At 45.0% G+C, this 24,473-nt stretch overlaps 1 protein-coding gene across 3 annotated transcripts in view; it reads right to left on the reverse strand.

Annotated features, from left to right (window-relative positions):
* The window catches only part of FLVCR2 (FLVCR choline and putative heme transporter 2), a 68,206-nt gene that overhangs the window by 24,974 nt on the left and 18,759 nt on the right, over nt 1-24,473 (reverse strand). For all 3 annotated transcript variants that reach the window (XR_008659402.2, XR_008659403.2, XM_055288730.2), the window contains exon 2: nt 1,706-1,847. Coding sequence is in view for 1 of the 3 variants with exons in the window: in XM_055288730.2 (XP_055144705.1) it covers nt 1,706-1,847 (142 nt within the window). In the remaining 2 variants the exon portion in view is untranslated. The remainder of the gene's footprint in view (nt 1-1,705; nt 1,848-24,473) is intronic.

Below are 24,473 nucleotides of genomic sequence, written 5' to 3' on the forward strand. Positions count from 1 at the left end.
CGAACCAGAATTCAGATAAGATTTTTCAGATCTTTACTCAATTAGCGACTATCCATCTGTGCTTGATAATAAAATGCCCAAACAGAAATGTCCTACCTCCAGATTTTCAACTGCAAAGGACCAGGCCCTCATCTGCTTGAGAATTTGGAGCTGGACACATAATTTGAAACTCAAAGTCTGGCTAAAAGGCCCCTGGCTGTATCATTCTTCTCCGCTCTCATCCACAGCTTCCTTGCTTCTCACCTTACCAGGAACACCAAGGTCTCTGTCTAACACATTCTGCCAGCTTTTAAATCCATTAGACAGCCTTTCTCATCGGGGATTCTTGGCGGGGAACAACGCAATGAGAACGGTTGAATGAGGTACCCAATTATAGAACTGCTTGACTCTGGAGGTGGGGTCAGTAAGCAGGAATGAAACCTTTAACATGTGAGGTGGAACTTTCAAGTATTAGGAAGAAAGTTGGTTAACCTTTAGACAGATGACTAACTGAAAATAAAAACCTCTGTCTTGCTGGTTCTAAATTTATCATAGCCCATATAATATCACCCAGCTGGAAAAAAAGGGAAGTAAAATTATCTTACCAAATATCTCAATCATTAAATGTACATGGATATAAAATATTAACAGTAGTGGCCAGGCGTGGTGGCTCATGCCTGTAATCCCAGCACTTTGGGAGGCTGAGGCAGGCAGATCACTTGAGGTCAGGAGCTCGAGACCAGCCTGGCCAACATGGTGAAACCCCGTCTCTACTAAAAATACAAAAATTAGCCGGGCTTGGTGACAGGCACCTGTAATCTCAGCTACTCGAGAGACTGAGGCAGGAGAATCGCTTGAACCCAGGAGGCAGAGGTTGCAGTGAGCTGAGATTGTGCCACTGCACTCCAGCCTGGGTGACAGAGCAAGACTCCATCTCCAAAAATAAATAAATAAATAAATAAATAAATAAATAAATAAATAAAACATTAACAGTAGATATCTGAGGTTCGTGGTTGGGATTAACTTGTACAATGACAAGTTAATGGTCATTCCTTTCTCTATGCTTTTTTGTATTTTCTAGATTTTTCTATAATAAGCATATATTACTCTTATAATTTTTTTAAAAGCATTAAAGAACTATGATCCCCAAGTACTGTCAGGTTAATCTATGAGATTATTAGTTTTATGGATCAATTTCAGTTTTTTTTTTTAGAAATTTAGAATAGAGACATAGACAAGCTTAGACTTGAATCCAATCTCTGCCACTTACTAGCTATCTAATCTCGAATAGTTTATATAACTTCCCTTAAGTCTCATTTTTCTCTTTGTTAAATAGGACTGATAGTGGTACCTCACTGATAGGGTTGTTGACAACTAAATGAAATCAGGCATGCTTAGTACAGTGCCTGTGATGGCCTAAGTGCTCAGTGGGTTTCATCAAGGGGACTAGCAGTCTACCATTACTTCCGATGAGGTAGGACTGGGGAACTGGTTAATGACAATTAAATCTTTCCTTAGCCACTAACAAAGTGCATAGGACCAGCTAACACTGTGTGGGGACGACTGCCCAGGCTAAAACATTTGAAGACCATAAGAAGCCCAGATTCCCAGTTTCTGTGAATATCCATGGTATTTCAGGGAATGTTCACAAGGGTCCCATCAAAGTCAGCAGAATCTCCCTGCCCCTTCGCCCCCTGCTGCCCCATCTGTTTACTAGAGACCTTACCAATGATGACAAGGATGAGAAGGAGAGTGGCCACACCTCCTATTATATAGAACATGATGCTGATGTGGTAGGCAAGCTTGTCCCGGTCTTCAATGTTGGGTACCAAAACAGGAGGGACCAAGAACCCAATCGCAATTCCAAGCTATAGAAGACAGAGACAACCAATCACAGTTACCAATGGCCAAGAGGTGACAACACAAATGTAAAGAGATTCCTAATAAGAAATCTAACTTCCAACTTCCAATCCTTCCTAACACCCATGCAGGGATTATTTCTCACCTCAAAACACCAGAGAAATCTTTCTTCTGACTGACAATTGGGCTCATACATCCTTCTGACCACCCTCACTATCAATGCCTATTATAAGAATGTGTAGCTGATGGTCTCAATGTGGGCTGGCTCTTCTCTAGCTGCAAATTGATAAATAATGGTTCCTCTACTCCCATATCTGGAGTAGAGTAAAATAACATTGATTATTATTTTCTTGTGCTACTCGAATTTTTAGTTTCACTGAATCTGTTAACCCAGAGCTGAGAGCCCAGCTGGGAAGAAATTCTATATCCTGCAAGCCCAAGAACTTGCATTCAGTAAGAGTTGGAAGGCTAAAGCTGTTACCACATTCCCAAGCATGGAAGCTTCAGTTTATTGTGTGAATAACATAGTAACTTCTAAAGCATCTGTAGTGTGAAGTCACACACAACTGCATAAATTTATACACACAGGAGATAGGCATGTAAAAAATGGCTATAAACACACACACGCCCCCAACAAATTAAACCATTTCTCTTTTTTTCTTTTTTTCTTTTTTTTTTTTTTAAATGGAGTCTCGCTGTGTCGCCTGGCTGGAGTGCAGTGGTGCGATCTCGGCTCACTGCAACCTCCGCCTCCTGGGTTCAAGCAATTCTCCTGCCTCAGCCTCCTGAGCAACTGGGACTACAGGCATGCGCCACGCCTGGCTAATTTTTGTATTTTTAGTAGAGATGGGTTTCACCACGTCGGCCAGGATGGTCTCGATCTCTTGACCATGTGATCCACCCGCCTTGGCCTCCCAAAGTGCTAAACCATTTCTTATCTGGGTTGGAGTCCAAACTCCAGTGACCTGACAGATAACATGACTTGGGTGTTTCCGAGGTCAGAAAGGCTTGGCTTCAGTACTGACTGGCTGTGATACAATTCCCAAAAGTCCTTCTGCTGCACATAATATTGAGGCGGAAATGGGAAAATAGCTTGTGAAATCAGGCAAGCTTCAAATTCCAAGAGTGAAGGAAGATGAGTAATTCCTTTGTCGTGAGGTCTCATTTTTCCTTTGTTGTACTTGAAAGAGCTACAGATAAAGAAACAATTCACTTTCGCTCCTCACTTTGACATCATCCATCAGCTGCCAATCTGCTGACCCCCTTGATTCGTTTTTCCATCTGTCAATTATAGCCATTCAAGATGTTTACTAGTGGTTCTCAGTTCCGGAATATTCACAAAAGTGATCACTCATAGTTTCTGTGTAGAGTTCTTTATACCAATATATAAGCAATTAACCAAATGCATCTTTAAAACATACTCTGCTAGATATTTTAGGAAGTACCAAGAGGTATAAGGCACAGTTCCTGCCTTCAAGGAGCTTAATAATCTATTAGCAGGAAAAATGTTAAAACAAAAATACAACAGATAACACAACTGGCCATATTTATGGGTTAAAATGATAGAATATTACAGTTTGAAAGTTTGTCTATAATCCCCTATTATAATTACAAATCCAATAATTACAGGAGAAAACAAAGGCCAAGTGAGGTTAATTGAGCTCTGTGACTTGTTGAGGGTCACCCAGAGTTATAGCAGAGTGGAGGTGAGAAAGCAGATCTCCTGTCTTCTCTGGCCAGTGCATCCCAGGCTAAAAGCCTGGAGAAAGGCCTAGGCAGGCAGGCTTCTGCAGAACAGAGGCCTCTTTTGTGTCCTTGGAGCTTTAGCTGATCCTTGGTCATACTGGTTTGTCACAGTCAGGCTTCCTACTGCTCATCTTCAAGACTTTAATTGAAGGTAGAAACCAGCCACAAGCAGAGGGGCAAATACAACCTTCTTCATAGCTGGGAAGCTGGGCCCACTCCAGCTCATATATGGCCTTCTAAGCACTTTGGAGTTGGAGGCCTGGAAGTTAAGGGTCCCATTTGCAAGAGTGAGGAAAGATACAGACATCATCTGAGGCTCTGTGACTCTTTCATTTCCAAAGGAAAATTAAAGCTCTGAGGTCCCAACACAGGATACCTTAATTCCCAGTTAATCTTCTGCCCCAATAAAGAAATCCTCCCAGCTGGTGCTACACTGTATGCCCTACTCCTCCGGGGCAGCTGGACTCTGTTCATTCCATCTATACACTAAGCGTGAGTGAGTGCTGTTCCACCCCAACTCCAGCTTTTACGCCTTCTCCAGGCAGCAGGGTGGATGGGTGGGCCCTAGCAGTGGCCTACAGTAACCCCAGCTGGGCAGCAACACTGTCTCATGGTAACCTTTCTCAAGGAGGAAATTGGCTATGGAGGTACATTTATGCCCAGTGTGGAAAATCAAAACATAAGGATTAGACTGTAAGCTGCTTCCTCTTTTGTTTTTTCAAGACATATTTTTTTCCTGCTTCTTAAGAGCAGTGTTTAGGGAGAGTCTATTTCTAGTTCCTAGTTTATAGGTCTGTTCCATAGTCATGATGATGGATGGATGGATGGATGGATGGATGGATGGATGGATGAGCAGATGAACATTGGTGGAAAATCCTGTCTACATAAAGCTAGGAATGACACATCTCTCTATTAAGGTCCAGGTTCTTTCTACATTGTACTCACAGTGGTAAGAAAAAAAAAATGTGTATGGGAAAGTAAGGAGAGGGTAGGATACCCTAGTGTATCTTGAGCATCTACTATGCGCTGAATATGTAATATGTAATATGTAATACACTTTATCTTTTAATTTAACCCCAATAACTTTATTTATTTTTAATTAATTATTATAATTAGTTTTTGAAACGGGGTCTCACTCTGTCACCCAGGCTGGAGTGCAGTGGCACGATCTCAGTTCACTGCAACCTCTGCCGCCTCCCAGGTTCAAGTGATTCTCCTACCTCAGCCTCCCAAGTAGCTGGGATTACAGGTGCCCACCACCATGCCTGGCTAATTTTTGTATTTTTAGTAGAGACAGGGTTTCACCATGTTGGCCAGGCTGGTCTCAAACTCCTGACCTCAAGTGATCTGCCCGCCTCGGCCTCCCAAAGTGCTGGGATTACAGGCGTGAGCCACTGCACCCAGCCTAACACCAATAACTTTGTAACAACAAAAAAGAGAGAGGGAAAAAAAAAAAAAAAAAAAAAAACCTGCTGCTCAGCATCCTGCCCAGGGTCACACAGGCAGCTGGCAGAGGAGCTGGGCTCCTAAGCCAGTTCTGTCTGACGTCAGAAACCAGGCTCACTTTGCTGCCTTCCATGAAATGTTGGTGTGACACTAGTCAACACGGAAGTCTACATTTTCACCCATTTGAGTTGTCATTCATTTGATAGGAAACCTCTGGGGTACAAATCAGAGACCTGGGGCCTGAATCAGTGAAACATTAATTTAAAATGTGGGAGAACGTGGCCCCTGGAGCATTTGGCACCTTTCCTGGAGACCCACCTTGGGAAGGCAAATGAATGAATGCCACTGCTAACTGGCTTTGAGTTGACTTACATCCCTGCACTTGTTCTAGTTTTATCATTCTCAACAAAACACAAAGTCATGGGCAAAATACAAAATTCATGGTCAAACCAAGTCATAGTCTTAGCTCTTCTGGAACACACTTTTCAAAAATTAGGCTCTCTTCATTTTTACCTATCCCATAGCAGTATTTCTCAAACTTGTCCCATAACAAACTCACCAGTACCAACCCCACTGTTATCCCTCAGGTCTGAGGTGGGTCCTAAGTACCTGTATTTTCATATGCCGGCATCCCCATCTTCATCAAGGGAGTTGGGGAGACACTGGCCTCTGAATAGCTTCCATGCAGCTCTGCTCCTAGCTATTCTCCATGACAGCCAGCCATCTTTGGAAAACGTGATCAGATCACGTACCTCTCTTGCTTAACACCCTGCAGTGACTTCTCCTTGCTTTAAATTAGAGGTAAAAATCCTAAACATAGCCCACAAGTTTCTGCACATGGGCTATGTCTAATGGTCTGACCCTTGTCACCAACTTGTTCCTCAAGACTTTGCTACACTGAGCTCCTTTCTGTCTTTCAAGTGACCACGGGGAGTTTGCACCAGCTCCTCTACCTGGACTAGAATCTCTCCCTGCCCTGTTTCAGCTAGTCAATGCAGATATCCTTCAGGTCTGAGTGCAAATCCTGCTTCCTCAGGAAGGTTGCTCTAATCCCTTACATGAGGTCGGGTTCCTGCACAGGTAAGTTTATATTTGTATGATCATTTAATTAACATCTGTCTTCCCAACCAGATTATAAGCTCCATGAGGGCAGGGCTCACATTGATCTCTGGAGGCTGGCACATGATAATACTCATCATAGTAAAATGTATGAGCTTCATGTTGAGTATCTCAAGCCTCACAACAACCCCAGAAAGAGGGGTCTAACATCGTCCCAATTTTACAGATGATGAAGCTGAGATGCAGGAAGGCTAACTGACTTGCTCAAGGTCACACAGCTATAGGTAGCAAAGCTGGAGTTTTCAACATACAGTGTTCCAAAGTTAGGTAAACTTTATAACTATAGTTTACTTCATCCCAATAGAGGGTGTTTAACAAAAAATGTGATGAATGAAGGGATGGAGAGGCAGCCTGGGATATTTAATTTTCATTTTCTATTTTATTTTCACCCTTTCTGCAAACTCAAAGGTGACCTCTAAATGATACTGCAATGTCAGTAATCAGGAGCATTTCCAGAGCAAATGTCACAGTTAAAAACATGTCTATGTAGTCTGAGGGCCCTGGGTGACAGGGAGAAGCCATACTTTGAATGATGTCTCACTTGTGATTCTAGCTCATGCATTTGGCAGAGCAAGAATAAAACCAGAAAATCATCAGGCTGCATCTGGGGTAAGATTTCCGTACCCAACCCATTACACAACACAACACACATGCTATGCCAGCTCTGAGATCCACGGAACCACTGTTTCCCATCCTCTTCCACCATCCACTGTCCCCACCCACCATTCACAAAGCCCTAAGTCACAATTGAATCAGAACCCTAGCACACAGATGTCCTCCTAAATCCTACCTAGTCATGGGGCCAGAATATGGCCAGGCCATCCAGGGAGGATCCAAGAGCTTCCACAAAAGGCAAAGCAAGGAGCTCTGTGTCCACACAGTGGTGAGGGCTCAGTCCAAACGGAACAGGAAAAGAACCAGTAGTCCCCATCTGAGCCTTTTGCTGGGTCCCAGGCACCTCATCCTCTTGACCCAAGCCACTGGCAAGGTGGATCCTGCTCTTGTTAGGAGACAACAACCTCTGCAAACAGGTTCTCGCCTACCGAAACTCATTCCTCTCCCAACGTGCCGTGCTATTCAGACAAAGGCAAGCCCACCCTCACCCCTAGGGCTGGGCCCCAATTTGCTCAAACCAATTGGCTCATTCCTCTCCCCTGTACACAATCACTGGGTATGGCTGGACATGTTCCCTTAGATTTCAGGGCTCTCAGGAGCTATCTTCCTAGTGCTGAGTCAAAAAAGTCCATCCTCCATAAACATGTAAAATGCCATGTATCAATTAAAAAATACGTATATCTCTTTACTGAGCCAGCAGCTTTCTTTGCACCAGAGTCCCTGAGGCTGAAGGCTTCCATCAAATTTGGTCCCTTTATGACCTAATCTGGGGCTTGCCTCATGCCCATGCTATGCTATTTTTATTTTTTAAATTAAAAAAAAATTTTTTTTTTTTTTTTTTTGAGACAGAGTCTCACTCTGTCACCAGGCTGGAGTGCAGTGGTGCAATCTTGGCTCACTGCAACCTCCGCCTCGTGGGTTCAAGCAATTATCCCACCTCAGCCTCCCAAGTAGCTGGAACTACAGGATCATGACACCATGCCTGGCTGATTTTTTACAATTTTTCGTGGAATTGGGGTCTCTCATTATGTCGCCTAGGCTGGTCTCAAGTGGTCTTCCCATCTCAGCTTCCCAAAATATTGAGATTACAGGTATGAGCCACCATACCTGGCCTTATGCTATTTTTTTTTTTTGAGATGGAGTCTCACTCTGTCACCCAGGCTGGAGTGCAGTGGTGCGATCTCGGCTCATTGCAAGCTCCACCTCCCGGGTTCATGCCATTCTCCTGCCTCAGCTTCCCAAGTAGCTGGGATTACAGGTTCCCGCCACCACACCTGGCTAATTTTTTTTTTTTTTTTTTTTTTTTTTTAGTAGAGACGGGGTTTCCTGTGTTAGCCAGGATGGTCTCAATCTCCTGACCTCGTGATCCGCCCGCCTCGGCCTCCCAAAGTGCTGGGATTATAGGCGTGAGCCATGGCGCCTGACTGGCCTTATGCTTTTTTTAAATGAGTCTCCCACTTCTCCTTTCTGCTTCAACATTCCTCAGAGACATCATCATACTAATATAGTGGTTAAGGGCTCAGGGTCGGGGGTCAGAAAGATCTCAATTCAAATCTCAGCCCTACCAGGTACTAGAGCTTGGCAAGTTAATTGACCTCTCTGTGTGTTTCCTAATCCACAAGAGAAAGAAAATACTATCTAGCTCATCGGGCTGAGGCTCACTCCCTGTCTGCAAGGTTGGCTCTTTCCCACACACTCTCACACAGCAGAGGTGACAGGCAGCAGAGGCCACTGGGACTCCCAAGATGAACTTGGTTTATTTGGGGAAGTCATACAAACCATCATCCTACCCTGGTTCTGCTTCACTTCCTTCTCTGGCTCCACCTGTGTGTCCTTCCTCAATTATCTTAGTCGTCTTTGACTCTGCCCTCTTATATGCACTTCGTCTCAGATCCTCCCAAACCCTTCTGCAAAGTCCTCTTTGAATCCGCCCTGTCCCACTTCGGCCCTTTCTGCCTTTCTCCCAGGCAACTGTGATCTCTTCTCTGCCCGACCTGCACGATGTACTCAGATTCATGGTCCTTGGCATTGCATTGACCCCACCATCCCTGCTCAAAGACCTTCAAGGTGTCAGCCCTCTCAGAGGAAGGAAGCAGGTCCAAACCCCTCAGCCACTGTTCTTAGCCATTGATTTGGTTTGGCTCTGTGTCCCCACCCAAATCTCATATCTAATTGTAATCCCCAAGTGCCAAGGGAGGGGCCTGGTGGGAGGTGATTGGATCACGGGGGCAGTTTCTCCCAATGGTATTCTCATGGTAGTGAGTTCTCACAAGACCTGATGGTTATAGAAATGTTTGACAGTGGCCGGGCGCGGTGGCTCACACTTGTAATCTCAGCACTTTGGGAGGCCGAGGCGGGCGGATAACGAGGTCAGGAGATCGAGACCACGGTGAAACCCCGTCTCTACTAAAAATACAAAAAATTAGCTGGGCGTGGTGGCAGGCGCCTGTAGTCCCAGCTACTCGGAGAGGCTGAGGCAGGAGAATGGCGTGAACCCGGGAGGCGGAGCTTGCAGTGAGCCGAGATTGCGCCACTGCACTCCAACCTGGGTGAAAGAGCGAGACTCCATCTCAAAAAAAAAAGAAATGTTTGACAGTTCCTCCTTCAGACGCTCTCTCTCTCGCTCTCTTGCCTACCACCATGTAAGATGTGCCTGTTTCCCCTTCCACCATGATTGCAAGTTTCCTGAGGCCTCCCTAGCCATTTGGAACAGTGAGTCAAACCTCTTTTCTGTATAAATTACCCAGTCTCAAGCAGTTCTTTATCACAGCGTGAAAACAGACTAATACAGCCGTCTTTGCTAGTTTCAACCTTCCTTTCCAGACCCTTCTCTTCTGTATCCCTATAAATTCCCTATATTCCAGCCAGATTGAACAAGTCATGATTCCAACCTTCCCATCATCTCATCTATACCTTTATCCCAAGTATCCCCTTTTTAATCTTTCAGAGCCCATCACCATGTGAATTCTCTCACAGAGCTTTCCTTGACGATCCTCACTAGGCGTGATTGCCTTGCCCTAACTTCCTCTAATCTTTGGGTTGTCAGTCATTTTTCTGATACTTGCTAGTCTGGTGCTTACTCAATACATGGTTGCTGAAAGAATGAGCTGCAGTTAACTGGCATGTCAGGAAAGCACCATTGCCACTGCACATTTGTCATGTGAGTCCACAACTGTGGAAAGATGTGGTTGGAAATTTAAGTCTAGACAAGGTTCCCAGAGAAAGTTTGCTACTTTAAAAAGCATGGTTGAGGATCCTTTTAAAATAAGAGCCTCATAAAAGATACATTGAGGTTCAATCTAGACTTCCACACATTGGATTACTGTAAGCCCATCAACCCAAATGAGCAATTTTAAAGCATTCAGTATGATGCTGTCCTTGCCAAAGGATGTTTTACATGATACAGTGATTAGGTAAATGTGTATATCTACATACCTCTATGCACACTACCAATGATTTTATGGCCTAAAGATTAATCTGAAGTTAAGTTCACAGAGTAGGGCAGCTGAGGAAAACTTCAGCTGCACAGACAACTTGTGAGAAAAGTGTTACTATGTAAAGGGGCATGATAGGTTTGGATGTTGTCCCCTCTAAAGCTCATGTTGAGGCTGGGTGTGATGGCTCATGCCTATAAGCCCAGCACTTTGGGAGGCCAAGGTGGGTGGATCACTTGAGGTCAGGAGTTTGAGACCAGCTTGGCCAATCTGGTGAAACCCTATCTCTACTAAAAATACAAAAATTAGCTGGGCATGGTGATGTGTACCTGTAATCCCAGCTACTCAAGAGGCTGAGGCAGGAGAATCGCTTGAACCCAGGAGGCAGAGGTTGCAGTGAGCCAAGATGTGCCACTGCACTCCAGCCTGGGCAACAGAGCAAGACTCCATCTCAAAAAAAGAAAAAAGAAAAAGAAAAAGAAATCTCGTGTTGAATTGTAATCTCCAGTGTTGGAGGTGGGGCCTGGTGGGAGGTGATTGGGTCAAGGGGGCAGATTTCTCATGAATGGTTTAGTGCCATTCTCTTGGTGCTCTCCTTGCAATAATGAGTTCTCCTAAGATCTGGTTGTTTAAACCTGTGTGGCATCTTCCCCCTCACTCTCTCTTGCTCCTACTCTTGCCATGTGACACCCTAGCTCCATCATTGCCTTTCACCATGATTGGAAGCTTCCTAAGGCCCCGCCAGAAGTCAAGCAGATGTTGGCACCATGCTTCCTGTACAGCCTGCAGAACCGTGAGCCAATTGAACCTCTTTTCTTTATATATCACCCAGTCTCAGATATTCCTTTATAGCAATCCAAAACGGACTAACACAAGCTCCATCTCCCAGGACGATGTCCACCTGGGGAATTATGTGGAAGTCACTTCCACACTCATTGCCCATGCCCACACAGTGCTGTGTGCATTGAAACACCACAAAGCTGGTACTATTTAGGCAAGTCTGCACACTCCAGTCCATAATTCTGTTGCTATAAATACTGCTCTCTACCCCTTGGCCAGCATCATTTAGATGTTTGCTTATACCTGCTAGTGAATAACTGATCTAGCAACATGGACAATAAACAAGGGCTCCAAGACCTCAAGTGGAAGAGACCAGGCTAGAGTGAAGGCACTCTGCCAGGCAAGCTACCTTGGGACATGTGGTCGAGGTTCGGCAGGGGGTCTTGGGACTGAGTCTGCGGATGCCCCAGAAAGAAGCAAGGAGAGTCCAAGGTGGCTGCTGGGGCTGTGAGACACTGCAAAACTAAGAACCCAGAGCTTGAGCTTAATCATGAGAATGAGCCCCCAGCACCCAGGAATGCCAGGCAGCTCCACGGTAACCGATAATGCCCAGGCAAAGACCGCTCATATGACTGTTATTTGTGAAATCTCCAAATTCAAGGCTTCTTTTGAAAAGGTCAGCTCAGGATCAAGGAGGTGGCAGGCCTTCAGAGACAAAGACAATCTAAACACCTCGTTGATTTGGTGGAAAATCACTCATGAAGGGGGTTTATGGATTTAAAGGCTAAGCTAAGATCTCTAAGAACTTAGGGAGTAGGGTTACAGCTGGCCAACTCCAGACATCCTTCGAGCTCCCGCCCCCGTCACAGGGTTTATCCTGAAAGCTGTGGTTATGCTGGTGGCTTTTACTGCCCTGGCTCCTGGATTCCCTCAGTTCTTTGGGGGAAAGAGGTTAGGGAAATGCAGGAAGCAGCAGCTACTGAAATTAGGATAGCCTACAATCATTGATCCCTAAGGAAGATAATAATAATGATGAGAGCTGATACACTGTGCTCAAAGCACTCTATAAATATATATACTCTTTGAATCATTTTATTTTTTAATTGTTAATTTTTTCTTTTGGGGGGCAACACTTCACTCCATAAAATAGAAGGAGTGCTTCCCTAATCTCTATTTTAAAGTGGAGGAAATTGGCATTTAAGTAGCTTGCCCAAGGTCACATAACAGTAAGTGATGAGGCTGAACTTCAAGCTCTGGCCATCAGTACTAATCTGTACTCTTATCCATTAGATTAAAGGCGCTGGTCTTAAATGTTACTCAAACCAGGAGGAAGGAGGTGAATAAGTACTGAGTGTCTGCTATGTGTTAGACAGCATGCTAAAGGTTTTTTCACATGATATTTCATCTATGCCCTCACAACTACCCCCTGAAGTTGGCAGCATCATCTCTGGTTTGGGTTTTGTTTGTGGGTTTTGTTTTGTTTTGTTTTTTTGTGAGACAGGGTCTCATTCTGTTGCCCAGGCTAGTGCATTGTGCGATCTCAGCTCACTGAAGCCTCTATTTCCCGGGCTCAAGCAATCCTCTCACCTCAGCCTCCCAAGTAGCTGCGACCACAGACATGCGCCACCACACCTGGCTAATTTTTTGTATTTTTAGTAGAGACGGGGTTTCACCATGTTGCCCAGGCTGGTCTCGAACTCCTGAGCTCAAGCAATTCACTCGCCTCGGCCTCCCAAAGTGCTGGGATTACAGGCATAAGCCACCGCACCTGGCCTCTGGTTTGGTTTTTAGAGATGAGAAAGCCTCTGTAATTTGCCCAAGGTCAAAAAGCTTCTCCTGGCAAAACTGAGATTCAAACCCTTGGCTATCTGATTCCAAAGCCCTCAATGGACAAGGTGAATGCCACAAAAGAGTGACTGCCCTCAAACACCCGACACTCCCTCCAGTCTCATATGCTCCATTCTGTAGTTCGAATGTCTCCAAATGTGTAGCTGTTGGAGGAAGCAAGGGTGAGAGGTGTCTCCAGCTACAGTTTGGTTTCTTTGCCACAGTTACACTTTACGGGTTTATTGTTTTTATGTCATGCTTAGTTTTGTTTCTTTTTGTGTAGTGTGTTGTCTTCCAAACTAGACTGTTAGTACCTTGAGGACAGGGACATTGACTCACATTTGCTCGCGTGACCCTTCCCCATACCACGTCTGACACAATCATAAGAACAGAGGCGGCACTCAGGAAATATTTTCTGAATGAAGAAATGACTCTTAGAACTGTGCAGCTCAAACCTCACTCAAGTCCTTCCAGGCTGCTCTGCAGTAAACAAGTTGGGCACAGTAGCAGTTTGCTGCATTGTAAGAGTTTAACCACCCAAAGCAAGTAGATGCCAGATGAAACGACCCAAGGAAGCCTCACACAGGGAAGACCTCCCATTCGGGGTGCCCCAAGATCAGGCATGAAGGGGATTCGAATGCAGACCAATCAACTTCTCACCCTCAGACCTACACTCAATATTTACTGAGCACCTGCTGCATGCTGAGCACCCTACACAGAAGGGAGGAGAAAGATGCAAGACAAGGAGCTCACTCACACTCGGTTTATAATGTAATATACCTTGATCTTGACCCACAGCCTTGGTGTTGGGTTTCCTCCTCATCTTTGTGGGGGGTGCAAGTTAGCTGAAGAGCAGAGATACCCTAGGCTGTAAACAGAGAAGTTGCTAAGTTTAGGGGAAGAAAATGAGTTTTACAAGGAAAGTTTTCTGATTAAAGGAAAAAAAAAAAGGAACACTGACAAAGGCCGTATTTTATTTTTTTAGCTAAGCCCAGTATTTATGCTTGCTTTCTGTCATCATGAACTCAGGAGCTTCCTGGCACACACACTCCTCCTTCTAAGGGCTGGGTGTTCCCCTTGAAGTTGTCCTCATGGTGAACTCCACAAAGGGCCAGCCTAGGTCTACTTTGAGCGCAGAAGTGAAGAATCCACTGCCTTTTCTTTCAGTGAGAGAACAAATCACTGCTGCTTCAATACACTAATGTCCCTCTAGCTGACTGTGCTGAAAGCCAGTGGTGACAGAAGTTCCCCATGACTCGGCTAGGAAGGAGGAAAAATGAGTGGGTGTCTTTCAAAGCACCCGGCCAGCTGAGATCACATCAGATCACATCATGCAAATCTTACTCCAAAGTTTTCACATTTCAAGGAGGCGATGTGCAAAGCGCCATTCAAATGCTTTGGCACTGAATGCCCACCAATTCTGTCCCAGACACCAGCAATCAACAGCCAACAGAGGGATTCTACCGTCTTCTGCATTCCCTTGACACTAACCTCTGACCCATCCCCCCAACTCAAACGTGCCACTCCCTGACCTTTGACAGATAAAACAGCCCAAAGGAGAATAATTGTCTCCTTTGTCTGCAAGGCAACATGCGGCATTCCTAAAAGGGATGCTCACGTGATGATCAATGTCTCTAATCCTCCCATGTTTCCTTCTAAATCTGGATGGACTTTCTGGTAATAGCCCTATTCTGATTTTTTCAGGGGTAAAACCCTGCCAATTACTTACTGGCAGGCCCTGGAAGAGTGGTCTGGCCCAGGATGGGGGCACACTAATAAAGGACATGGCTTTTGGTGGGGCAGCATGAGAATACAGGGGCAGCCATACCCAGGGAAGACAGTGAGGAACCTTCCTTCCTAAGGAGAGATAGAAGAATTCTGGAGAGAGAAACTTGTGGAAGGGAAACTGCAACATATTCCTAAGGGTTCCAACATCTTCACAAGAGCTGTCCAAGCCCTACCAATCCCCATTTGTTACCACTGATCACTGCCACTTGCTAACTGTGAGAGGCTGTAAGAAAACTTGGTAGGGCCAGGACCACCATGCCCTTAGGATAAAACTTCTCACTCCCAGGCCTATCTCCTGAGGGTGGGGACAAATCAGTTCTGTGCCATGCCACCACAGTCATTTTCCTACACTGAAGAGAGGAACCATCCTAGGCACATAGGGACTCAAACATTGCATCTCAAGCGGTCAGTTTCCTGGAATCAAAAAGAACCAGAATGCTCCACAGGATTCCTGGAGCTGTTGAACAGCTCAGCTCAAGAGGATCAAATCAGCGAGTATAGCTTCCTTTCTTTGCCGATGAGAGGAATGCTTTGAAACCCAGAAGCTCTGAGAGAGGCTCCTACAGTAAGGATGATGGAGCTCATCCTGAACCATGAGCTGGTGTAAAGGCAGGAGTGCTGAGCCCTCTACATGGAGGGCATGGCCCCCAATCCAGGCAGGACACGATGTGTGTCTAGAGAAGCCCTTTTTATTCTACTGACAAAGGGCAAGTCTAGAGTATTTTTTAATTTTTTAGATGAGGTCTCACACTGTTGCCCAGGCTGGAGTGCAGTGGTGCAATTATTGCTCACTGTAACCTCAAACTCCTGGGCTCAAGTGATCCTCTCTAGCTCCCAAGTAGCTAGAACTACAGGCATGTGCCACCACACCCAACCAACTTTTTAACTGCTTTTGTAGAGATAGAGTCTCACTATGTTGCGAAGACTGGCCTTAAACTCCGGCATCAAGTGATTCTCCCACCTCAACCTCCCTAAGTGCTAGGATTACAGGTGTGAACCGCCACACCCAGCCCCCCCCTTTTTTTTTTTGAGTTCAAGAAAGGGCACTAAAAGTCAACACTGGCAAAATATTTCACCATTTTCAAGGCACCTACACATCCAACATATTACCAGAGCCTCAAAACCACCCAGTGAGATCAAAAGCAGGATGCCCAAAGTCCAGATGAGGAAGCAGAGTCCTGTCAGGGCCAAACTGTCTTCTCTACTTCATAACTGAGTTGAAGCAACTTGAAGCACAGAGCTAATCGTCAACATCGAGACTTCTGAGGTTCCATTCCCAGCCCTGCTGTCTTCCCATGGAACCTTGCTGAGTCTCAAAAAGGCACCAAGCAGCATCATATCCCCAGAAGACATGGTCTGAGACTCAGGATGATCCAGAACCACTTCTGGTTTGGAGCCAGCCAATTCATGAATCACTGTTTGCTCAAATAAACTCAAAAAAAATTTTAATTGCACCTCTGTTTACCTTTTTTAACACTAGAATGTTGTAGAACGTGAGTTTGGTAGAGAGGGAAAAGATAGATGTGGATTCAGTAAATGTTTACAGAGGGCTTACTTGGTTCCAGGAGCTGTTTCACATAGACATTGCCTCATTTAGCTTTCATGGCAACCCTGTGAGGCAGGCATTCTTGCTATAGAGAAAAAAGCTGATGCCCAAAGAGGAGAGGTATCCTGCTGGAGGCCCCAAAAATGGCTGCTGGGTCTAGCTTCCATGGCTTCTATACCAGGAGTTTTCAAACTTCAGTGGGCATCAGAATCCCTAGAAGGAGAATCAAAAATACATATTCCTGGGTCCCAACCTAGAGGAGCTAATTCCCTGGGTCTGCTCTGGTGCCCAGGAATTTGCTTTTTTTTTTTTTTTTTTTTCTTAAGACAGAGTCTCACTCTGTCCCTCAGGCTGGAGTGAGGTGGTGTGATCTTGGCTCACTGCAACCTCCACCTCCCAGGCTCAGGTGATCCCCCCACCTCAGCCTCCTGGGTGGCTAGTACTACAGGCATGCGCCACCATGCCTGGCTAATTTTTTGTAAAGACAGGGTTTTTCCATGTTGCCCAGGCTGGTTTCCAACTCCTGGACTCAAGCAATCCTCCTGCCTTGGCCTCCCAAAGGGCTGGGATTATAGGTGTGAGTCTCTGAATTTGCATTTTTAATGAACACCCAGGTGGTTCTGGTGCTAGAGACTCATGGAGTATACTTTAGAAACAATTGATCTCCACCACTCTGAGGAAGGAAATCAAGAGAATTCTCAGCTGCTGGCTTCCCCTACGTGTCCTAGGCAGGAATGGTGGGAGAGAGGTGTGTTCCTGTCTAGCTTCTCAGCAGAGAAGGGATGAATCCTGGGTGTGCTCAAATGGGTGTCTCCACAAACCTGTCCAGCACCCAACAGGAAGCCCGGGATAAAGGTCTAAGGAGGCCTGGATTGCTCAAAAGGCAGCTACTACCCCGAACAAACAGCCTTGACAATGAACCCTGCTTTAACATGGATGCCTCACCAGGGTGGTGGCTCACGTCTGTAATCCCAGCACTTTGGGAGACAGAGGAGGGCAGATCACTTGAGCGCAGGAGTTCAAGAACAGCCCGGGCAACGTGGCAAAACCTCATCTCTACAAAAAAATACAAAAATTGGCCAGGCGTGGTGGCATGAGCCTGTGGTACCAGCTACTCGAAAGGATGAGGTGAGGTGGGAGGATCACCTGAGCCCGGGGAGGTTGAGGCTACAGTGAGCCGTGATCATGCCACTGCACTCCAGCCCAGGCGACAGACTGAGACACTGTTTCAAAAAATGAAACAAAAAACCCACGAATGCCTTATGCCTGCTCTTCTCCTATGTTTTCCAGTAGATGGACACAGCAAATAGACTTGCATACAGACAGCTACCTCTAGAGCCACCAAAGGAGACCTAGCCATGTCAACCCAGTCATGGTGTGCAGAAGTCAGGAATTTCCAGGGGAGAGAAGAAGAAAAAAAGGAGAAAAACAGCCCCCAACCTTGCTCCAGCTTCTGTGTCCCTCTTTTCCAGAGCTGGCAGGGCTGTGCAATCAAAAGCAGCCTCCTGGAACTGAAAAAGACTTGTGTTCAACTCCTCTCTGGAGAAGCAATCGGAGGGGAGCCAAAGCAAACACTGCTCCCTCCTGAGGCTCCGGACACATGGCTGAACCCAAAGAAGTTGGGAAGGAAGTAAGATCTATCCTCACCTCCTATCTCACGCTTCTACAAACACAGATGGTGCCGCTGTTATCTGCGCTCATGCTGGGACGAGGCTGTGTCTTGAATTGTGTTGGGGTGAGAGGCTGAGCTCAAGTTTTTGCACAGCATGAAAAAGGAAAGATGCCTGTAATCAAGTCAGAAAGCAGAAGTGTCTGGCTGGGCCACCAAAGCTTACAGGGTGCCCTCCCACCTGTGAATGACTCACCAAAGAAAAAGGCCCTTAGCTCTGTAGAATCGAGGGAGGGGAGATACTCCACTGGGTTAACTTGGGAATGGTGCTAGGTAGAAGTCAGGAGGTCAAGAAAGAAAGAAGAGGAAACACCAGATATCACCTTAACCCTATGGTGGTGGTGGTGATTGTTGTTGTTGTTGTTGTTGTTGTTGTTGTGTTAATCATCCTTGACAGCACTCCAGCCTACATCCTGCAATCCACATAGGGCTGTTTGATGTTGAGGCTTGGGGGGAGTTCAAGTCAAGGGAAGGACATCCTGTTAACAGCATTGTTGGAAAAAGATCAAGAACCAGGAGATGGAAAATAGCTGTGAACACCTGATAAGCCTGGGCCCCCCCAATCCCCCCACCCCCACCCGCTTCCTTCAGTCTTAGGTTTGTGAGACTGAAGTCTCGTGCACAGGCATAGGGGTTGACCCAGTGAGTATCTGTGTCACCCCAGAGCCTCCAAAGTCTTCATCACCGCACTCTGGGAATATTACACCAATTTCCTGCACCCATATTGCTTTTAGTTTAAGTAGCTCTCAAGAGGCACAAGTCCCTGTTAGGATACTACTAGGATACTTCCTGGAATGGCCCAACCTCCCCTATGTACCAACTCCTGGTCACTTCACCCATTAAGAATCAGCTCAACCTTCGCCTTAAGGAAGCTGCCCTGCTTGTCCACGCTGCACCCACACTGGGGCAATGTCCAGTAGTTTTAGGAGAGGCTTCAGTATTGGCCTCTCTTTCTAGATCCAGAACCAACAGAAGACAGAGGCGATTACCTTTATTGATGATGGTACTGAAAACATCTGTTCTTTATTTAGTACTTTTTTTTTTTAAGTAGAGACAGAGATCTTACTATGTTGCCCAGGCTGGTCTTGAACTCCTAGGCTTAAGCAATCCTCCCTCTTGGCCTCTCAAAGTGCTGAGATTACAGGCATGTGCCATGACAGCTGACCTCATTTAGCACTTCTTATCTGAGAAACTACTATCTAAATGCTGTCCACATATTGTCTCATTGAATCCTTTCCCGTAGCTTCTGCTGTAGCCAGTATGAATGCTATTTTACCAAAGAAGCCCAAACCTACGAAAGTTATGAGACTTGTCAAAGGGTACACAGCAGATCTAACGACAGTATTCGCCCATCCAAGTACTAACCAGGCCCGACCCTGCTTAGCTTCCGAGATCAGACAAGATCAGGTGCTTTCAGGGTGGTATGGCCGTAGACGACAATATTCTCAATATCCTCAGCCTGGCACAGTCCAACGCACACAGTAAGGATTCAGTAGCTTTTTCCACATAAGGAATAAGAACAAGTCACATCAAGAAGACAACCCAGGCATGAGGATCTTCTCCTCCAACCACCTGAACTCTCAGTTAACTGATTGGTCATCTTAATTTCTTTCAGGAAGTGAAAACCTGTTAATTTGCCCATCCATCTGCCAGCAGCTGTTATGCCCAGGGCCTTGCTCTGAGACACAGGACAGATGTGTCAGTGAAACAGGAAATTTTCCTTGACCCCTTTGTGGGCTTCATGACAGGGGTGCCTCACTTAGCCCTCAGTTCTCAACCCCTCGAGGGAGCGGGAGCACACAGGCAAGCGGGCACAGGAGCTGGAGTGATCGCTTTTGGGCACCAACAGGAGAAAAACTCCATGTGGGTACTGCGGCAGCATCTAAGCGGGGAGTATCTGTGACCCCTGAAGGTCCAGAGCGTGTTTGTTACACTGCACTCCTTTAGCTTAAGTGTTTAACAGCTCAATAGACCCTCTGCCTTTTCATGAGGGCAGAGAGCCAGTGTGACAGCTTTCTGTATCCTGAGCTCTTTCTTGCCTGGCATCCAGGAAAAAAATCAGATAGCACAAATGAATTGAAGGATAGTAAATGCAGAGGATTTTATTGCTGATAGAAGTGGCTCTCAGTGGGAAGGGGAGCTGGAAAGCAGATGGAGCAGGAAGGTATTCCACCCCTGAGGTCTGGCTGTCCCCGGCTGGACTCTTCTCTGAAGTCCCGCTGTCCAGCCGTCCCTCTAAAGTAAAGCTGCTTCTCTCTGATGTCTGGCTACTGCTTCTCCCCTTCTCTGCTCTCTGTCAGTAGAGCCTGGGGGTTTTCAGGCTATAGGATGGGGGTTGGCCAGGGGTGGTTTTAGAAAAGGCAACATTCCAGCAGGAAAACCGGATGTAAAGTTCTCACTCTGAGCTGCGGTTTCAGGCTTGAGGGTGGGGCCCTCGCCAGGGACCCCACCCTTTTCTGCCTAGAATTTCTCTGCCTCCTGTCCCTATCATCAGCCCAGGTTCTGGCCCGCTGGGAAGTTTCCCATTTAGTAGGAAGAAGATGTGGAGATGGAGGGGAGGTGGACAAGAGAAGGGATAAGGAAGAAGGAGAAATAGACAAACCACCAGAAAACAAAGGCCAGTGTTGGAAGAGACCCAGCAAGTACACAGGCTTGGGAATGCATTCTTTAGAGCATAAAGGCTGATGTGGATGATGGCAGCAGGGGAACAGGGATTCCAGCTAGAAGGGAACACCTCAAAAGCAGAGTATCTTTTGTTTGTTTGCTTGGTGGTGGTTAAATATACACAATTGTTGATTTTTAAGCAATTTTTAACTGTGTAGTTCAGCAGCGTTAAGTACATTCATATTATTGTGCAACCATCACCTCCATCCATTTCTATAACTTTTTTCATCTTCCCAATCTGAAACTCTGTACCCGTTAAACAGTAACTCCCCATTCTCTCCTTCCCTCAGCTTCTGACAATCACCATTCTACTTTCTGCTTCTACTCCAGGTAACTGTGGTATAATAAAAATAGTATTTGGTCTTTGTCCTCTGTTCTTGGTACAGAGCTACAAAAATCCTTGGAATTTCCTGAGTGATAGGAATATCTCATCATTTCCTAAGAGGCCTCTTTCCAAGACACCAGAGTTTGTGCTAATGAGGTGGCATAGGTAGCCCTCCTAGACAGCCTCAGGAGGGGGCTGGTCACCAGAAAGACCAGGGATTAGAACTTGGAAATGTACAACCCCATCCCCCTACCCACTCCAGGGAGGGTAGGGGAGGGTAGGGGGCTAGAGACCATGCTGGATAAAATCTCTTGAACAGTTGAGTTTCAGAGATCTTCTGGTTGGTGAGCACATCTAGGTGCTGAGAGGGTGGCAGGATAGGGCTTGGAAGCTCCACAACCCCCATCCCCATTTCCTGCCCTATGCGTCTCTTCCATCTGGCTGTTCCTGACTTGTATCCTTTATAATAAACTAGTAAATGTGAGTAAAGTGTATAATAAACTAGGAAATGAGAGTAAAATGTTTTCCTGAGTTCTGTGAGCTGTTACAGCAAATCAGACCTGAAGAGGAGTCATGGGAACCCCCAATTCACAGCTGGTTGGCCAGAAGTTTTTTATATATTTCATTGTATATAACAACATATATGTATATATTTCACTGTACACATATATACACACATACACACACACACACACACACTACATTTTATTTATTCATCTGGAAGCACAGACACTTGGGTTGCTTCCACGTTTTAGTTATTGTGAATAATGCTGCTATAAACATGATACACAAATATCTGTTGAAGTTCCTGCTTTCAATTTTTTACCTAGAAGTGGAATTGCTGGATCATATGGTAATTTTATTTTTAATTTTTTTGAGATGCTTCTATGTTGTTTTCATAGCAGCTGCACCATTTTACATTCCCACCAGCAATGCAAAAGAGTTCCAATGTCTTCACATCCTTACCAACACTTTTTTTTTTTTAGTAATAGCCATCCTAAATAGGTGTGGAGTGGTATCTGACAGTGGTTTTGATTTGTATTTCCCTAATGTTGAGCATCTTTTTAGGTGCTATTGACTGTTGGGAGCAAGCCCCCCAGAATCTGGCCATAAACTGGCCCCAAAACTGGCCATAAACAAAATCTCTGCAGCACTGTGGTATGTCCATAATGGCCCTAACTCCCAAGCTGAAAGGTTGTGGATTTACGAGAATGAGTGCAAGGAACACCTGGCCCGCCCAGGGCAGAAAACCGCTTAAAGGCATTCTGAAACCACAAACAAAAGCATGAGCAATCTGTGTCTTAAGGGGGTGTTCCTGCTGCAGTTAATTCGGCCCATCCCTTTGTTTCCCATAAAGGATACTTTTAGTTAATTTAACATCTATAGAAGACATGCTAATGACTGGTTTGCTGTTAATAAATATGTGGGTAAATCTTTGTTCGGGGCTCTCAGCTCTCAAGGCTGTGAGACCCCTGATTTCCCACTTCACACCTCTATATTTCTGTGTGTGTGTCTTTAATTCCTCTAGCACCACTAGGTTAGAGTCTCCCCAGCCGAGCTGGTCTTGGCAATTGACCATTTGTATATTTGTTAGCTCATTTTTAAGTTGGATTTTTTTTTTTTTTTTTTTGCGGTTGAGTTGTAAAGAGTTCTTTACACATTCTAGAAATTAATTCCTTATCAGATACACGATTTGCAAATATTTTCTCCCTAATATGGGTGACTTTTTTAGTCTGTTAATAGCATCCTTTGATGCATTAAAGTTTTACATTGATGTAGTTTAATTTTTTCTTTTCTTTTAGTACCTCTGCTTTTGGTATTCGACCCAAGTAATCTTTGCCAGAACTAACATTGTAAAGCATTTTCCCTGTTTCCTTCGAAGAGTCTTATGGTTTTAGCTTTTATGTTTAAGTCTTTGATCCATTTTTAAGTTAATTTTTGAACACAGTATAACGATGTTACTGGAAAGGGGTTCTGATACAGATCTCAACAGAGGTTTCTTGGATCTTACACAAGAAAGAATTTGGGGGAAGTCCATAAAGTGAAAGCGAGTTTATTAAGAAAGTAAAGGAATAAAGAATGGCTACTCCATAGGCAGAGCAGTGGCATGGACTACTCAGCTGCTTATATTTATTGTTACTTCTTGATTATATGCTAAACGAGATGTGGATTATTCATGAGTTTTCCGGGAAAGGGGCAGGCAATTCCAGGAACTAAGGGTTTCTTTCCTTTTTAGGCCACACAGGGTAACTTCCTGATTTGCTACGGCATTTGTAAACTGTCATGGTGCTGGTGGGAGTGTCTTTTAACATGCTAATGCCTTATAATTAGCATATAATGAGCAGTGAGGATGACCAGAGGTCACTTTCATCACCGTTTTGGCTTTGGTGGGTTTTGGCTGGCCTCTTTACTGCATCCTTTTATCAGCAAGGTCTTTGTGACCCATGCCTTGTGCCAACCTCCTATCTCATCCTGTGACTTAGAATGCCTAACCTCCTGGGAATGCAGCCTGGTAGGTGTCAGCCTCATTTTACCCAGCCCCTATTCAAGATGGAGTCACTCTTGTTCAAACGCCTCTGACAACACCAGGGTCTAATTTCATATGGTTATCCAGTTTTCCCAGCACCCCTTATTGAAAAGACTGTCTTTTCCTCAATGAATGGTCTTGACACCCTTGTTGAAAATCATTTGACCATATACACAAGGGTTTATATCTGGACTCTCTTCTCTATTTCATTGGTCTATATGCCTGTCTTTATGCGAAATACAACACTGTCTTCATTACTGTAGCTTTGTAGTAAGTTCTGACATCAGAAAGTGTGAGATCTTCGATGCTGTTCTTTTTCAAGATTGCCGTGGCTATTCACGGTTCCCTGAAATTCCATATGAATTTTAGGGTAAGGATTTTTCTATTTCTATGAAAATCGTTACTGGGATTTTGACAGGGATTACGTTAAATCTATATATTGCTTTAGATAGTTTTGACATCTTAACATGAAGTCTTCCAATCCATAAACACAGGATGTCTTTCCATTTATTTACATCTTATTTAATTTCTTTCAGCAACATTTTGTAGTTTCCAATATACTTGACTTTTACATCCTTGGTTTATTCTCAAGTATTTTATTTTTTAATGTTATTATAAATGGAATTGTTTCTTAATTTTTTTGGGGGGGTGTTGTACATTGTCAGTGTATAAAAATGAAGTTAGTTAAAGCAGGTTAAAATGTTGCAAATTCCATCTACTCAGTTTGCAGAGGAGAACTGGGGACTGGAGGCATAGCATGGGGGAGGAAATGGGGCAAAGGTGAGTTAAAAAGCCATGAAATTTCCTATGGCTTTGAATGTGTCTTTTTCTTGGTTGGGTTGGCTTGGTTGCTGTAGATCTTTGACTTCCAAAGCTTGTCAAAAGAAGTTATTTTAGCCACTTCCTAGTTGGTTATTTAACATTTCTGTAGGAAAATGAGGGCCTGGAGCTTTCTAGTCCACCATCTTGCTGACATTCCTCTCCCCTGCCTAAATCTTAGACCCAAAGGGTATATCCCAAGGAGATAGTATGGAGCCAGAGTGGTCAGAGCAGAGCCAAGGCTGAGAGGTAACAAGAGACAAGTTAAATAGGAAAAGGTGGGGAGCAGAGGTCTGTAAATTGGAAACTGAAGACTTAGACTTAATTCT

The sequence above is a fragment of the Symphalangus syndactylus genome, chromosome 8, assembly GCF_028878055.3.
Source record: "Symphalangus syndactylus isolate Jambi chromosome 8, NHGRI_mSymSyn1-v2.1_pri, whole genome shotgun sequence".
NCBI classification, from domain to species: domain Eukaryota; kingdom Metazoa; phylum Chordata; class Mammalia; order Primates; family Hylobatidae; genus Symphalangus; species Symphalangus syndactylus.